The sequence below is a fragment of the Dendrobates tinctorius genome, unplaced genomic scaffold, assembly GCF_039654945.1.
Source record: "Dendrobates tinctorius isolate UK_male_01 unplaced genomic scaffold, ASM3965494v1 ptg000073l, whole genome shotgun sequence".
Taxonomy (NCBI): domain Eukaryota; kingdom Metazoa; phylum Chordata; class Amphibia; order Anura; family Dendrobatidae; genus Dendrobates; species Dendrobates tinctorius.
The window spans coordinates 11,879,279-11,896,135 of NW_027361741.1; the positions used below are offsets into that span (position 1 = coordinate 11,879,279).

Below are 16,857 nucleotides of genomic sequence, written 5' to 3' on the forward strand. Positions count from 1 at the left end.
CAGCGGTTTTGGCCGCTGTGGACCCGCAGCAGTTTTTGCTGCGGTGTACAGTACCATGATTCCCTATGGGAATCAAAAACCGCAGTGCAGACGGTGCGGAATTTTCCGCGGTTTTCAATCCGCAGAAAGAATTGACATGTCAATTCTTTCTGCGGATTCTCCTGCGGTTTGCCATCTCCTCCATTGAGGAGATGAAAAACCGCAGGGCAAAACCGCAGAGCAATCCGCAGGTAAAACCGCAGGTATTTTGACCTGCGGTTTCACCTGCGGATTTTACAATAATCCGCAGCGTGTGCACACAGCCTTAGGGTTAAGGGGATATTTGTTCCTTCACCTAATGTTAAAAGTTAAATAAAAATTGCAAAAGTGCAATAGGGTCTTATCCAAGTAATAGAGAAAACAAGGGATAGGTATGTTCACCTTATGGGGTTGTGTGAGACACAACCCCTAAAATTGCATAAATTACAACCACTGCAGCTTCAAATGAAATCTATACAAATGTGCCAAAGGTGAAGGAAGTATCCTGTGCTGCTGATTACGGTAAATGAGAAGCCACGATGAGATGAAGAAATGCTGGTTTAAATGTCAACGCGTTTCGGAGACACTGTCTCCTTCAGGACAACCACAAAAATCAATTGCGGTGGTCCTGAACAAGGAGTTGGAGTGACTCCAAAACGCATTGACATTAAACTAGTATTTCTTCTCATTGTGGCTTGTCATTTAAGCAGCCGCACAGGATACTTATATCGCGCTTGGCACATTTGTATAATGTTAAACGTTAACATCTACAGTAATTTTATGCAGAGCTGCTGTTTAAGGTACATAAATTATTCTCATGGAGTTATATTTTTTAATTCTGCATGTTTTTTGTTTTTTTTTAAATTTTTTAAAATTTTTATTAACTATGCACAACGAAGAATGGAAAGGAACTTGTCATGACAGAATAATCCATGTAATTTCTCTATTTTGTTTTACAGTATCGTTCCTGGGTCTCTTTCCTGCTTCAAAAATGTTGCAATTTAACTGATGTCAGCCATGGCTACAAAGGTAGAACTGTCAACCAGAACTACCCGGAGTGATATTTTAAATGAGGCTAAACCATCAAGGACATATATTAGTCCTCTATCAGATGCAAGCAATAAGGCCACTGATACAAATATATCCACTTCCCTAATTACTGATGATATAAGAAATATTTCCAAAACAGTAAGCATGCTTAACACTGGTATGAAGCCGAGACTGTCACCAAAGCCTTTTTCAAGGGACAAACCTCCAGAAAGCAGAAAGTCAATAGGAATGCCCTTCACTTTGCCTGGAGATGTGAAGCAACACAGTGATGTGCCATTTCAAGCCACTACCAGCATATCTCTATCTGGTAGTCCAAAAAGTAATGAAAGTGAAAGAGTAGGTCTTCGCATATTCACATCACCCCCTCAAGCTAGCACTGATGAAGACCAAGGAAATAAGTTGGAAATGTTTTCGTCATCTGCAGCAGGAAGAAGACAGAACACTAGTTGGCTTCTTGGAACAAACAGTATAGGTGAATCCAAGCCTAATCCACAGACTGAAGATGGTAAAGTCACATCTAAGCCCCCGATCATGTACAGGAAACCTGAGCTTTCTCAGCAGGAAAAAGTCTTTTCGAGCTACTCAAGAAGAACTCTTTCAGATTCTGTGGAGGAAACGAGAGAGTCTGGAGGTAAAATTGTAGAAGCAGGTAAACCTGATAACATTGATAGCTTAACTGTCAGAGCTCAACTAAGGCAAAAACGTCGTCCAGTGTCTGCTGTGTTTCTAGACTCAAATGAGCCCACGAGTGACCAAAAAATAGTTGATGAACCCAGAAAATGGAACAGAAGACCTCTTTCTGAAGATCTTACCTCATTGTTTGAAAGCGGAGGCACTGGTAACAAAAAAGAAAAACCCTCTGAAGAAACCAAGGAAAATAGACCTTTCAAGAAAAGTTTTCTTAACAGTGTCAAAGACGAGCCGTCTAATCCTGACACCAAGGAAGGAGATTACACTAATGATAAAAGCTTTTCCAGTGACACTAGAACAGGCATAAGCGGAAGTTCCATAAGAAAAACCTATTCTGTGCGCATGGAAAAAGACAAACCAATGGAAATGCCATCTAAGAAGCAGCAGCAAATCGCTGACGTTGGTGAAAATGAAGGAGTTATGAAGCTGTCAGCAAATATTAATAATCAGTATTCAAAATGTCTCCCTGATGGTTCATCTGGGGACGTAAAGAAATTAGATGACAGTAGAATTGCCCCTGGAATAATGAGCCGACGAATTAGTCTTTCTATTGCCAATACCAGCTCTTCTGAGGATACAGAAGTGACCTCAAACACAGAGGACAAGAGTACTGCCAACACCGAGAGAAAATCTAGAGGTCTGGTCTCTGATAAGGGGGCAAAGTCTGGAACAGAATGGACAACCTCACTATCTCCGACAGTGAGCACAGATTTGACAAAGTAAGTGTAAAAATGTTTAGGAAATGTATACATTTACATGAATCTCTCTCTCAGGAATGCCCATAATGGTAATTTCCTGCCTGGCATATCTCCGCATGCCCAATACGGAAATGGAGCTGAAAAAGTCTTTCAATGTGAAAGCAATGTTTACATTTTTCTGTCCTAAAATGGAGAAAAAAATCTTTCACTCCTAGTTTGGCTTAAGAGAAACAATGAAAGGCTGGCTTAAAAATGGGGATGGTAACAATTTTTTATATCTGGCCCCTAGTTCAAAGCATCCTAGTAAGACAATAGAAACATGTCCCTGCATTGCAATCCATTTCTTGACGTTGTAGGGGTGAGACAAATCACTTCACATACAATAAGCTAAACAAGCTTCTGTCAATCATTAGCCAAGTCATAAAAATAAACTTAAAGCGGTAATAAAAATATTAACAGCTTAACAACCGTGTAACAAACATTTGGTTCATGGATATCCATGTTTAGTGGACATTAATATGTTTCTGGAGGCTTGCAATAATGTGAAGTTTATAAAAAACTCTTTTTGGAGCAGGGGTTTTAAGGGGTAACGTCTCTCCTTGTGGAGAATGACGTGCCAGTGTGAGGAGTCCTGTAGGCCATGCAATGCTCCTCTGAGGAGTACGGGTAAAATGCATTTCTTCATACATTTTATCCCTAAAAAATGTTGGAAGAAAATAAAGTTGTGAAATTCTTTTTTTTTTTTTTTTTGGTATAGTCATTTTGATATATGACCTGTTCATGTTTTAATGGGAGTCTCCCCTACAAAACACAATTTTATACTCAGCACATTCTCCTATAGTGGACTTAGTCCCTATAAAAACCATACCTTTTATTGTATAAATCTGTCCCTCTCTCATGCAAATATTAAGGTGTTTGGTGAAACTTTGTTATTTAGGGTTCTCTGTGCACTCTTGTTGTGGCCACCCAGCTTCAGTACATTTTTGTGCCCTTAATTTGGGTATCCTCATCTCGCTTTAGTGATGGATAGCTTTGGCTTTCTCAGAGCCCGTGTTGTCACGGGAGAAAGCTGACCCCCGCACTTGCTCATTGTTGGAGTTCCTAGATCGGAACGCACACCGCTCTTTCCCCAATGTGGAGTATGCAGCCGCATTAGAGAGGAGAAGCTGTGTGCAGGTATGCTCAGATTTATGAACTCCCAACAATTAGTTAATACAGTTAAGGCAGGCACCAGTTTTCTCCCATGACTGTTCGGTCTCTGGGAAAATCTGCCCTGTCGATCACCAAAAAGAGGAGGAATAGTTTACAGAAGCTACTCGCCCATGCCAAGGGTGCACCGAGCCCTTAAACTAGTTTAAGAGATTAAAGAGCATTTTTTGCTCCACACGGGGTAACAGAAGTAATACGGTAAGGATATGATTTGTAGATGGGATAAATATGTGCTTTGTTTAAATTATGTTTTAGAGGTGACATTCCCTTTGAGACCTTGTAGAGAGGTCTGGACTATTCTTTATCTGGCAGTGGCATTTTTTTCTTGGGATGTTGTAATGTTATGAGATGTACCGTATTTTTCGGACCATAAGATGCACTTTTTTTCTCCAAATTTGGGAGGAAAGTGTGGGGTGCGTATTATGTTCCGAATGTAACAAGTGGGGAGGGGGCAGCGGCAGAGTGGGATTGCACTGGCAGGAGGCAGAAAAATGTCCCCGCTGCAGGAATCCGGCGGTGGGGAAACCACATGGTCCCGATGCTTAATGTGAAGGAATATTGATTAGCTGCTTCCCCGCCCACCTGTCAGCGCCGAGCAGCGGGCGGAGAGCAGCAAATGAATATTCCTTCACTTAAACAGCAGACCCGCATGGTTTCCCCAGCGCCGAATTCCTGCAGCAACTGGGGAGATGTGTGTCCAGTTTAGGAGGAGACAGCAGGAGCAGTGTGCTCATGAGAGATCACAGTTGCATACCTGACAGCACAGCGAGGGCTGTGCGGATGCTGAGTGCTCCCGTATAGGACCTGTGGTGAGGTAATTAAGAGGGCGGACTGGAGCATCACATGACAGTACCGAGCCCTCTCTCTTCATTATGTCACCACAGGACCTGCAGACCCTGCACTAGAAACAATGCAGCTTCCTCTTTCAGGATCTGTGGTGAGGTGGTAAGAGGGAGGGCTCGGTACAGTCATGTGATGCTCCAGCCCTTCATTACCTCACCGTAGGTCCTGTAAGCTGTAGAGAGAGAATTTCGGTTTTCAAGCGTGGCTGGCTGCAGGACCTGCACTGATGTGATCACTGCTTGTACAAGTAAGAATGAATTAAAAGTTTAGTAATTGAAAAGCACTCTGCCACTCCATTGGTGAACTAGAGCTCCCAGCATGCCATAGGATCTGCAGGATATGCTGGGAGTTATAGTTCTCCCATGGTATCTTAAAGCGGCACTCCAGTGTTATTTCTTTAGTGCTGTAGTGGTGCTTTAAATATAAGCCCTGTGCCCCCATTCTTATACTCACCCTCCAGCGTCTTCATATAGTACTTTACAGACACCACACTGATCCCGCAGCACCATCTTCTACCAGGAGCTTCCAACATAATAACATACTATTATATTTAATAACACCACATATAATAGTATGTTATTTGTTATTAAATATTTTACCACATTTTTTGCCTCAAATATTTTTTCCCTATTTTCCACCTCTAAAACCTGGGTGCGTCTTATAGTCCGAAAAATACGGTAGTTGGGATATGCCAACACCTATCGTGAACAGGCTGGCAACTTTAATCAATTCACATTTCAGCAGGGGTCTCAAACTCGTCTGACTATGTGGGTCATTTTTTAAAATTTTCTCTACACCTTTTGAGATTTTTTTTAAAAATATTTTTGGCATGATGTTTAATTATTTTAAATGGAATACATTGGATGGGTGATAGTACAGTTTTAAAGATTGGGTCTGCGATAAAAAATGTGCGCTTTTATTGTTTACTTTAGTTTGTAGATAAAGCAGCATTTTAGTGACAAAATAGTTTTTCATACTTTGATTTTCAATTTTTTTTGCCCATTAATTAGCACTACACAATAATATTGTCTTACAACTAGCACCTCGATCTTGGTCCTCGATCTTGGTCCCCATATTGCAGTAATGTCCCCATCCTAGTCCTTATCCTGTACCTTATCCTGTAGTAATGTCCTCCATCATTGTCCCCAAATGGCAGCCATGGTCCCCATCCGAGGACGCACATTCAGTTGAAGAGTAGCGCTGGCGTCGCTTTCCCTCTGGGCCGGGCCACATCATTACGGGAGCTCACGTGCCTGCGGACCGCATAAAGCAGCCTAAGGGGCCGCGTGCCTGAGACCCCTGAGTTAGAGGAACTGTGTTTGTTTCCTGCCAGCCAGTGGGTGGTAGCACTGAATAAAATGGAGAAACTATGAATTAGTCACCAGCGCTATGGCTCCTCCATTCTGAGGATTAGTAGGGACTCCTTTACTCAGATCTAGTGGTAACATTCCTAATTGTAACACAAAGTCTTTTGGAGAACAGTCACAGTTTACATTGCGGGGTGGCACATAAACCTCAGCAAGCCATTTCTACTGTGAATAATGTGACTGACCCTGGACTGAGTTTAAAGCCCCCGTCACACATGGCGATCTCGCTAGCGAGATCGCTGCTGAGTCACAAGTTTTGTGTGACACTTAACAGCAAACAGCCCCCCTGCCGGTTATCGCTGATCGTCCTGGAATGGCCAGGACATTTTTTTGATCGCTGGTCTCCCGCTGGCCAGCACACATTGCTGTGTGTGACAGGCGGGAGACCAGCGATCAGCGAGCAGGAGCTGGTAACTAAGGTAAACATCGGGGTTTTAAGCAGCGCACAGTGCTTAGAAACCTGATGTGTACCTTAGTTACCAGCGCTGGTGTAGGGAGCTGGTAACCAAGGTACACATCGGGTTTCCAACTGCTGCGCGCCGCTTAGAAACCCGATGTGTACCTTGGTTACCAGCTCCCTGCGCCAGCGCGCTGGTAACTAAGGTACACAGTGGGTAACTAAGCGACGTGCGTCGCTTGTTACTCGCGTGTCGCTGGTGCTGATCACTGGTGAAGCTGCCTGTTTGGCAACTCAACAGTAATCATGTAGCGACACACTAGCGATCCTGACAAGGTCATATCATTGTCGGGATCGCTGGTGCATCGCTATGTGTGACGGGGCCCTAATTCACATTTTTGTAACATCTGGTCTTTTCAATACAGAGATAGTGATTCACAAAACTCTTAAAACTATATTCACTCATCAGTATTTTTGATCAGTATTTCTATGTGCCCGCGATCCGGAATTGCAGCGTTTGGACGTAGCTCACCTGCGCTGCTTCCAAAACGCTCCGTTCTATATTAGAAACGCAGTGGGTAGCATTTATAGGAACCTCATGCCCACCGTGCTTCTATTTACCGCTGCGTAAACTCATCCGCAGTGCCGTTTTACGAGCCGCACCATGATAATTATCTGCAGCGGAGACACTGGTCTCGCCCATAACCATTCACTAGATGAGGTAAATCCGCATGGTTCATTCAACACATACGGATTCACCTTCATGATTAGAATGCCGCATTTTCGATACAGCGACAATACGATGCGTCCAAAGCGCTGCTATGTCCTGATCATGGGGACATAGCCTAACTCATTTCATTTACTTGGCGGCACAGACATGGCATGGTTTAAGTATCAGTTTCTTAAATATTTCTCTGTTTTCTTATTGTGATTTTCTATTTTTTTTTATTTTTCTTTAAAGGTTTCCAAATTCCCCTTTGAAATCTGAGAAACCAAATGAAGAAAGGAGGGGCAGTTTTTCCTCTCAAGGATATATTGCTCAGAAGGTAAGAAGTATTAGCCTCTGCCTTTGTGTATGTGAAAGGGAGCACTAAAGATTAGTTGTAAAATGTATCTGCAGTTTTGATAAAGTGTTCTGGTTTAGCAACATCTGATCGTAAGCCAGCCTATCTTTCCCGTCCTCCTAAACCTCCGATTCCATTCTCTCACTTGTTACATTCGTAAGTGATATCAGCAATTGTAAGAATCCTATATTTGCAATGTCAACTGGATGGAAAAGATGGGCGACTATTTCCAGGAAACAATTGTATCAACGATAATTGTTGTCTATGACTGATCCATTTTCACCAACAATAAACAGCACATATGTATGAATCCTTCTACACAATGGACATAACCAAGAAGTAGACAGGTACATGTATTACGTGATTTTTACTGTAACCCAAGCTGCAGTTCTTGTCCGGCAGCACACTTCCTGCTTTCACGTGGCTGGGCCATCAGGGCATCCACTGTCCATCTGCCTTATTGGGGCATAAGATGTCATACATGAATGTCTGAATCCTCAGCACGTATAGCTCATGTCTTCCGTTGGCTTACATATGCAGTTCACTATAGTAGTTTAAAATAGCTGATTTTGTGGCGGATCTCTGAGATTAAAAGGGTTGTCTATGATGAGACCTTACTTTTACATATCACAAGAATTGTTTTTGTTAGTATTTCAGATTTATATCCAGCTTGAGGAGGCGAACCCCCAAACTTTTACGCTAGTAATTCTTATCACTAGTCAGTATATCATTATATTATGTTTGCTATATCTACATCAAAACATTTTACTATATTATTATTGCACATACAGTTGAAAAATGCTATATGTTCATGATGTGCTGGTACATCTGTGTTCCACCTTTGTTACATAAGAAGGGTGGTTATAAACATGCCCTAAAGGTGCCCCAATACCTAGCTTCTAGTTAGGGGTCTCATTCATGGAATCATAGAGCCAAATGCCTCATAATTATTTTCCAACCTGGAAGTGGCATCCCTTATTACACAGGCCACACATCCACACGAAAATTGCAACTGGTTGTTAGCTGAATTTTGTGTCTTTCTGACCAGACCAAGATATCCTCTAACTCCACACTTGGGCATATACCTTCACCTACACCTTCCATATTGCAGAACATTAGTAAAGGGCTAATAATAGTATTGACATGACAGAATTACCCATACAATTACCCCCACTTCACAGAATTACCTATGTTGGCCTAATGACACAGCACAATGGGTGGATTCAACATTTATTGCATTCAACATTTAAAGGGAATCTGTCACCCCATTTTTCAACTATCAGCTTCCGGCACAGCCATCAGGGGCTTATCTACAGCATTCTGTAATGCTGTAGATAAGCGCCTGATGTAACCGGAAAGATAAGAAAAATGAGTTCTATTATACTCACCGGTGGTCCGGTCCGATGGGTGTCGCGGTCCGGCGCCTCCCATCTTGTAGCGGTGACGTCCTCTCCTTTGCTTCCCGTCGCGGCTCTGGCGCATACGTACTTTACCTGCCCTGTTGAGGGCAGAGTAAAGTACTGCAGTGCGCAGGCGCCGGACCTCTCTGACCAGTACTCTGCTCTGCCCTCAACAGGGCAGAGCAGAGTGTGCCTGCGCAGGAGCCACGGCGGGAAGCAAAGAAGAGGACGTCACCGTTAGAAGATGGGAGGCAGCGGACCGCTACACCAATAGGACCAAAATCGGACCCGGATCACCCCTGGGTGAGTATAATATAACTCATTTTTCTTATCTTTCAGGTTACATCGGGGGCTTATCTACAGCATTACAGAATGCTGTAGATAAGCCCCTGATGACGGTGCCGGCAGGTGTGATAGGGCAAAAAAAGGCGACAGATTCCCTTTAATATTTGGTGCAGAAACCTTTGTTTGCAATTACAGAGGTAAGAGGTCGAAAAATTGGGTGACAGATTCCCTTTAAAGCATAAAACTATCAGTTAAGGACTGGTCACTTGAAAATGCTGTGCAGCTTGCAACCACAATTTTGCTTCTAGTTATACAGAGGCATAATGCTGCTCCTCCACCATGTGATGCCCTAGGTCTGATTCCTCGTCATGGCTGCTGTGTAATGTTGCTTGAAGTAAAGTGCAAAGTGTTGTGGACACTACATTGTAGAATAAAGGTCTGTCTGATAGTCTTTTCTGGAGAGACACATTGTGATGGGACAGGTAGCGGACTAAGTACATTCATTAGGTAAACCTGATGAAAGGATGTGTCCAGTCATCATTTATGCTGCGTTAGTTGCATTAAGGCTGGGGCTACAAGGTGACGTGTTGCACATCAATTCTCTGAAAAGTAGAACAACAACAACATTCGTGCAATCTTTATGTGACCATGCTGTTGTGCATCTAGCTTTGACCTTTGATTTTGCTCTGTAGTGATGATGATTTTGGTGATATATTCATCACCAGAACTATCATCTGTTCATGAATACAAAATTAAAATCATCATCAGTACATAATTGGAGCACCAGAGCCATCAATAGTATATGAATATGGCACCAGAAACACCATCAGTAAATAAGTACATCGCCAGAACCACCATTAGTACCTGAATACATGACCAGAACCAAAAGTACTTGAACGATCAATTGTAATGTCAAGTCAGCCCCATAAACAATTGTGTTGGTTGAACCTAAAGCCCTACAACTCCAAGTATGTTCTTAAAGGCCCTTTTACACATAGTGAGATAGCTAGCGATATCGCTAAAGTGTCACCGATTTTGTGACGCAATGGCGATATCGCAAGCGATCTCGCTTTGTGTGACACGTACCTGCGACTGGGCCCCCCCCCTGCTGGATATCGCTGATCTCGCTCGAATTTCCTGGGCCATTTTTTCCTCGTTGGCGTCCCGCTGGCGCCGACTAGCGACGCATGGACGCAGGCGGAAGTCATCATCGCTGCGGTGTGACAGGTAAGAGCGACCGCCGACGGATCGCATATCGCTGCTGCGTCGCTGGTGAGATCTGCCTGTTTGGCAGCTCACTAGCGACCATTTAGCGATGCACCAGCAATCCTGACCAGCTCGTATCGTTGTCGGGATCGCTGGTGCATCGCTAAATGTAACAGGACCCTAAGAATGATAAGGAGATACTGGGCGTTGTTGTTATCAGCGATTATCAGACTGCGGACCATACAGGAACCACCGTACTGATGAGACGCAGTCAGTATCACAAATAAACATGTACCTTTTCAAGAATACATCTTCTTTGGAGTTGTCTTTCTTTTTCGCTCCATCTTGTCTAGGTGCCAGGATGTCTTTTCAGAGCCACAGCTTGTCTCTGCAGACCTCCCTCTTATCCAATCTTTTGCTGCACATCCCCACACAGTGCCTGTAAAAATAAGTGTTATTAAAATGCCCTCTGCCTGAAAATACCTCTCCATACTGTACCCTAAATACGCCTCCTATGGTAACTGGCCTCCACCTGTCTACCCTTATCCACTATAACCATCACACCATCGATCCTATGCCGTTTTGTGGTCCTCTGTCCATTATACGGTACTTTCTTTATCTCCACACTAGTCCCCCCTACCATGGTAATCCATCTCCATTTTGTTCCCCCCTTTTCACTCTTTGCCATCTGCATATCCTTTCTGTTCCCCCTCTTCAAACTTTGCCTTCATATTGCCCACCACGCTGCCCTCTTCAAACGGTAACTACTCCTCACAAGCCACGTCACAGCATCGCACTATCAGGTGTCCCCTTCATGCGCCTTCTTCCACAAGGAGCAGACTGGAAATAGCCGGCTTCTTGCTGGAGATCCTGGCGGACCTGGGGAGATTACAGCTCCTCTGCTCTTGTGCTGAGCGGTGATCAGAGCAATTGTATTCATGTCTGATAGACGTGAGTACAATTGAGTGTGGGCGGGAGCGACGGCAGAGACGGGGTGCAGGCAGAGAAAGGGGTGAGCTGTGTCAGTGACCGACAATGCTCCCCTGTGTGCCTGTGCTCCGTTCGTCAATATGGCGACTGGCGAGTGCCTGCAGCAGAAGGAAGGTGTCGAGCGGCCACAGTCATTCAACATTTTTTCCCCCCAAAGTGTGACCCCTCGGGTAGGCAAGAGATAGCGTCCTAGGCAGGTGCCTACACGGACTACCCCTTGTACCGGGCCTGGTTGGGATTACTCAGACAAATCATTAGTGCTGCATGAGACAAAGAGCAAGAAACCACTGTATATTATACATTAGTTTTCTTTTATGTCTGCTTGCTGTTTATAAAGTTATTTCAAAGTGAACTCCCTTAAATATTCTGGTAATGTTTTTTGTTTACAAGCCAAATTGCTCACCCTTGGTATATATTTCTTCTTTATCCATTTGAACTTACTAAAGAGAATACTTTATGGAGGTCACGGGAATGAAAATTTCTCGCTGCAGGATATTTTTGGTTGTGGTTAATTAATAAAGGATGTTTGAAATGTTGAGTTTATTATTTCACGTGGTTTAATAAAACCGTTTCCTGCTTTCTTTCCCGAGATGATAGGGTTTACGGAAACAATGTGGGTTAAGATACACTGAGGGTTGCTTTGTTGTAAAAATGTTAGGGAGATGGAAGAGACGTTTTAGTTTGCTTTTGTTAACTGCACATTCCACTAACTGTGTAGGAGGTGGTGGACGGCACCGAGAGTGCATACAGCCAGTAATGGAGTCTTCGTTCTGAAGTAGAAATGAATAGCTGTAAGTCAAGAGCTTTCGAAAAAGGACACTACACACTATTTCAAGTGGTGTGTAATGGGTTTATGGACCGGTCAAGCTTTTTGCAAAACGTTCAGCAGCTTTTGTGGCAGTGACATCAGTTTTGGAGAAGGTTAAATGAAACTGGTAACAACACTCAGTGAGCAACAGATAAAATAAAAAAATCCTCCAACTTCATTGAATAATATAACCATGTAAAAAACTTTTTAGTGTAGATAGACTGATGTTGATTAAAGGGGAGCCTATCACCCTGTTTAAAGTAGGGCCTATACTTATAATCCCTTTACAGTATAATATATAAACGGACGAGCAAATGGGTAACAATGTTTTCAACTTTTGACTTTCAGGTTCAATATTTCACCATCCTATGCTGCTTTGAATGTGAGACTACCGTCATTTTATAGACAGTCATCTTGGCTAACTGATAAATAAATTTGACTTGCAACTATTTAGCATGTGATTAGTTATGCAGATTCTTGTCATGTCACTGCATTGTTACTGTTTTGCTCCTTGTGGTGGAAAAAGTCTTTTTCTACCTGAATACTACAAAATGCAACCTGTTCTCACATTCCCTAATAGATCACCCCATCACTCCCTTCTCCCCATCATTGCCTTCACCCCATCACTGACGTCTCTCCATCACTCCCATCATGGCCTTCTCCCATTACCCCCTCATGGCCTTCTCCCATCACCCCAGGCATCATGGCCTTCTCCCATTACCTTCTCATGGCCTTCTCTCCCCATCATGGTCTCCTCCAGGGCCAGGCTCCACCTACATAAACACAGACAAACAAACAAACACACACACACACACACACACACACAGACAGACATGTACACACACAGACATATTATATATATACACACACAGACATACATACACACACACACACATTATATATACACACACCACCTCTCACCTGTCCGCAGCATCGCCCGCACTTCCTCGCTCTGACACAGCAGCGGCGCACTCCTCTCTGTGTCAGTCAGAGACAGGAAGTGCGGGTGGCGGGCAGGAAGCTGGACGGGTCCTTGCAGCTCCGCTCCTGCTATTCCCTCTTGCAGGCAGCGGAGCTGCTTGATCGCTCCCTGCCCGCCGCTACACGCAGTTTAAGAATTGCTGCGCGCCGCCCCAGCCCCCGCTACGCCACTGACCACCCCTGGCTCCCCTTGTGTCCGCAGACCGGCAAGGGCACTGCAGCGGCCCGGTGCTGGGCCGCGGACCGGCGGTTGGGGACCCCTGCTTTATGGCACTACAGACACAATACTTGGGGTGGCTCATATGCTTCGTAATAGTGAGATCCCAGACGTCCATGCAAGCACCGTGTGATGCATGTTACACGAGTCTGGATCGGTGGCCCGCAAAAAGGTGAAGAAGCCTTGACTTGTATATCGTATTAAGAAGCTTAGGCTTGAGTTTGCAAAAAAGAATGAAAAGTGGATAGTAGAAGATTGCAAACGTGTGATTTTGGGCAATGAAAAAGTCAATAGGTTAGGCTCTGATGGGTGCAAATGAGTCTGGAAGAAATAAGGGAAAATGGGGCTAATGGATTGAGAAATTAAAAAAACTGTCAAGATTGGTTGTGGGATCCTGATATGGGGTTTTTTTCATAGACAAATGCGTTGGATACTTGACCAGGTTCGATGAACTATATGTGAGTATCCTACAAGACGAGTTACTTAATATACCCGAGTACTATGCATATGAAAAGGACGACATAATGTACCAGCAGGACAAAGACCTGAAGTATACGTCCTGATTGGCAAAGAAATGGTTCAGTTACAATTAAGTAGAGGTGCTGGATTGGACCCCCAATCGAGAGCATGCCCAGAAGGATTCAGGCAGTGTTCCAAGCCAAAGACAGATTTACCAAATACAAATAAAATATGAAAAATTTGAATTTAAGATTTTTTGGAGTAAAACAGTAACAAGGCAGTGTAGAGGTCTATCTAGGTTTTCTGACACCCAGGGTAAGAATTCAGTTTGGTGCATGTAATAAAAGCTATTTTTTGTGTTATGCAGAGTAGATTGGGGACATTTATAGAACAGTATGCTGTCATAGAGGGCTTACAGGTGCTGGCCCTACCTTTTTTGGGGAGAAAAACCTGGTGACCGATTCCCTTTAACACACTAGAATTAAAAGATTATTCCCATCTTCATAAATGGAAACTCTTAAATAGTGCTTGAAAACGTACAGTTGTGCTCAAAAGTTTACATGCCCTGGTAGAATTTTTGCTTTCTTGGCTTTTTTTCAGAGAATAATAACACCAAAATGTTTCTCCATTCATGGTTAGTGGTTGGGTGAAGCCATTTATTGTCAAACTACTGTGTTTTCTCTTTTTAAATCATAATGACAACCCAAATCATCCAAATGACCCTGATCAAAAGTTCACATACTCCATTTCTTAATACAGTGTATTGCCCCCTCTAACATCAATGACAGCTTGAAGTCTTTTGTGATAGTTGTGGATGAGGTTCTTTATTTTCTCAGATGGTAAAGCTGCCCACTCTCCTTGGCAAAAAATCTCCAGGTCTTGTAAATTCCTGGGCTGTCCAGCATGAACTGCTGGCTTGAGATCTCCCAAGTACGTCCCATGTACAGCTTCCAGGCTGAAAAGTGCAAATTTTCCACCAGTATTTGCTGATAAACGTGCTGCATTCATCTTTCCTTCAACTTTGACCAAGTTTCCTGTGCCTTGGTAGCGCACACATCCCCAAAACATCAGTGGTTCACCTCCGTTTTTTACAGTTGGAATGGTGTTCCTTTCATCATAGGCCTTGTTGAACTGTTGTGAGTTCATTTTCCCCTTCGTCACTGAGGTCTGGTGAACTCCCTATTCTGGTAAAGGAAGGTAATGAGCCTGATTATCAGGCACCTGAGCCTAATGAGGATGACTGGCTGAGTGGAGTCACGGACTGGATATAAGGCTGCCGACGCCCTTCTGCCCTGCGGGTGATTTCTCTGTGGACTTATAGGACACCAGTCTGATTCCTGCTTCTCTAAAGCTAAGTTTTCTGCTTTGCCTGTTAGCATTTGTGTTTTGTTTTTGTTTTCCTTGCTTTTCTGGATTCTGCCATTCCCTGCTGGGGTGAGCTGAATCTCCTTTTGCCTGTTGCTCTGTCTTCAGAATATTCCTGAGTACTGACATAGCTTTTTTGAAGCCTATTGTCTTCAGGGCCTTTTTCACTGTCAGTCTGTTGGCTCTTATTTTTATAGGGTTTTTCACGGATTGCACGAGAGGTGTTGCCACCGGTTGAACAGACGTCTGAACCTATGCAATGTGATAGAGTTTTGTCTAAGGCGCAACGTCAGGAGTTCAGAAGGCGTAATAAGCTGTATTTTTTCTGTGGAGATGCCTCACATATTATTTCTGTTTGTCCTAAACGAGAGAAACGCTTTGCACACACATTTTCTGTTGGTGGTGTTCAACCTAAGTTTCTTCTGGCAATTACTCTGATCTGCTCCCTGTCCACATTTTCCGCCAAGACTTTTGTGGATTCGGGAGCAGCGCTAAACCTAATGGACTTGGATTTTGCTAAACGTTGTGGATTTCCGATGACACCTCTGCAGACGCCTATCCCTTTGAGGGGGATTGATGCTACTCCTTTGGCTAAAAATAAACCTCAGTTTTGGACCCAGGTGGTCATGCGGGTCACCCCAGACCATCAAGAAAATTGCAGATTTTTGGTGTTGCATGGTCTGCATGATGCCGTTGTTCTGGGGTTTCCCTGGTTGCAAATTGATAATCCAGTTTTGGATTGGAAATCTGTGTCTGTGGTGAGTTGGGGTTGTCGGTGTGCCTTTAGTGAGGCTCCGGTTTTTTCCACCTCTCCTCAGTCGCATGATGTTCCTGACTATTTGGCGGACTTTTATGATGTATTTAGTGAGAATGAGTCTGTGTCCTTGCCTCCTCATAGGAGTTATGACTGTGCAATCGAACTAAGCCCAGGGTGTAAATTTCCCAAGGGTCGGCTCTTCAATTTATCTGTACCCGAGCACGAGGCTATGCGGTCCTATATTAAGGAGGCGTTGGAGAAGGGTCATATTAGACCATCATCTTCACCCTTAGGTGCCGGTTTTTTTTTGTGGCCAAAAAGGATGGTTCTTTAAGGCCTTGCATTGATTATCGTGCCCTCAATAAAATTACTATTAAATATCAGTATCCGTTACCCCTGATTTCGGGTCTATTCTCTAGAGTTAGAGGTGCTTGCTGGTTTACCAAGCTTGACCTCAGGGGGGCGTATAATCTTATCCGCATTAAGCAGGGGGATGAATGGAAGACGGCGTTTAATACTCCGGAGGGACATTTTGAGTACCTGGTGATGCCTTTTGGGCTCACTAATGCCCCTTCTGTCTTCCAGTGCTTCATGAACGATATTTTCCAAGACTTTGTGGATAAATTTTTGATTATCTATCTGGATGATATTTTGATCTTCTCCAAGGATTGGGATTCTCATGTGGAACATATTCGGACTGTGTTCCGGATCTTGAGGGAGAATTCCCTGTATGTCAAAGGATCGAAATGCCTTTTTGGTGTACAGAGGATTTCATTTTTGGGATTTATTTTGTCTCCGTCAACTATTGAAATGGACCCGGCCAAGGTACAGGCCATTTATGATTGGGTTCAGCCCACTTCTTTGAAGGCCCACCAGAAGTTTTTGGGTTTTGCTAATTTTTATCAGAAATTTTTAGCAAAATTTTCTAGTATTGCCAAGCCATTGACTGATCTGACTAGGAAGGGTGCTGATGTGTTGAATTGGTCTCCGGAGGCTGTTGCTTCCTTTCAGGAGCTGAAGCAAAGATTTACCTCCGCCCCGGTTTTGCGGCAA

The 16,857-nt window shown here is 43.7% G+C and overlaps 1 protein-coding gene across 5 annotated transcripts in view; it reads left to right on the forward strand.

The window, feature by feature from the left end:
- The window catches only part of LOC141096188 (beta-crystallin B3-like), a 368,074-nt gene that overhangs the window by 74,153 nt on the left and 277,064 nt on the right, over window positions 1-16,857 (forward strand). For all 5 annotated transcript variants that reach the window (XM_073582654.1, XM_073582655.1, XM_073582656.1 and 2 more), the window contains exons 2-3: window positions 978-2,477; window positions 7,234-7,318. In XM_073582654.1, coding sequence (XP_073438755.1) covers window positions 1,027-2,477; window positions 7,234-7,318 — 1,536 coding nt within the window. In that variant the 5' untranslated portion in view covers window positions 978-1,026. The remainder of the gene's footprint in view (window positions 1-977; window positions 2,478-7,233; window positions 7,319-16,857) is intronic.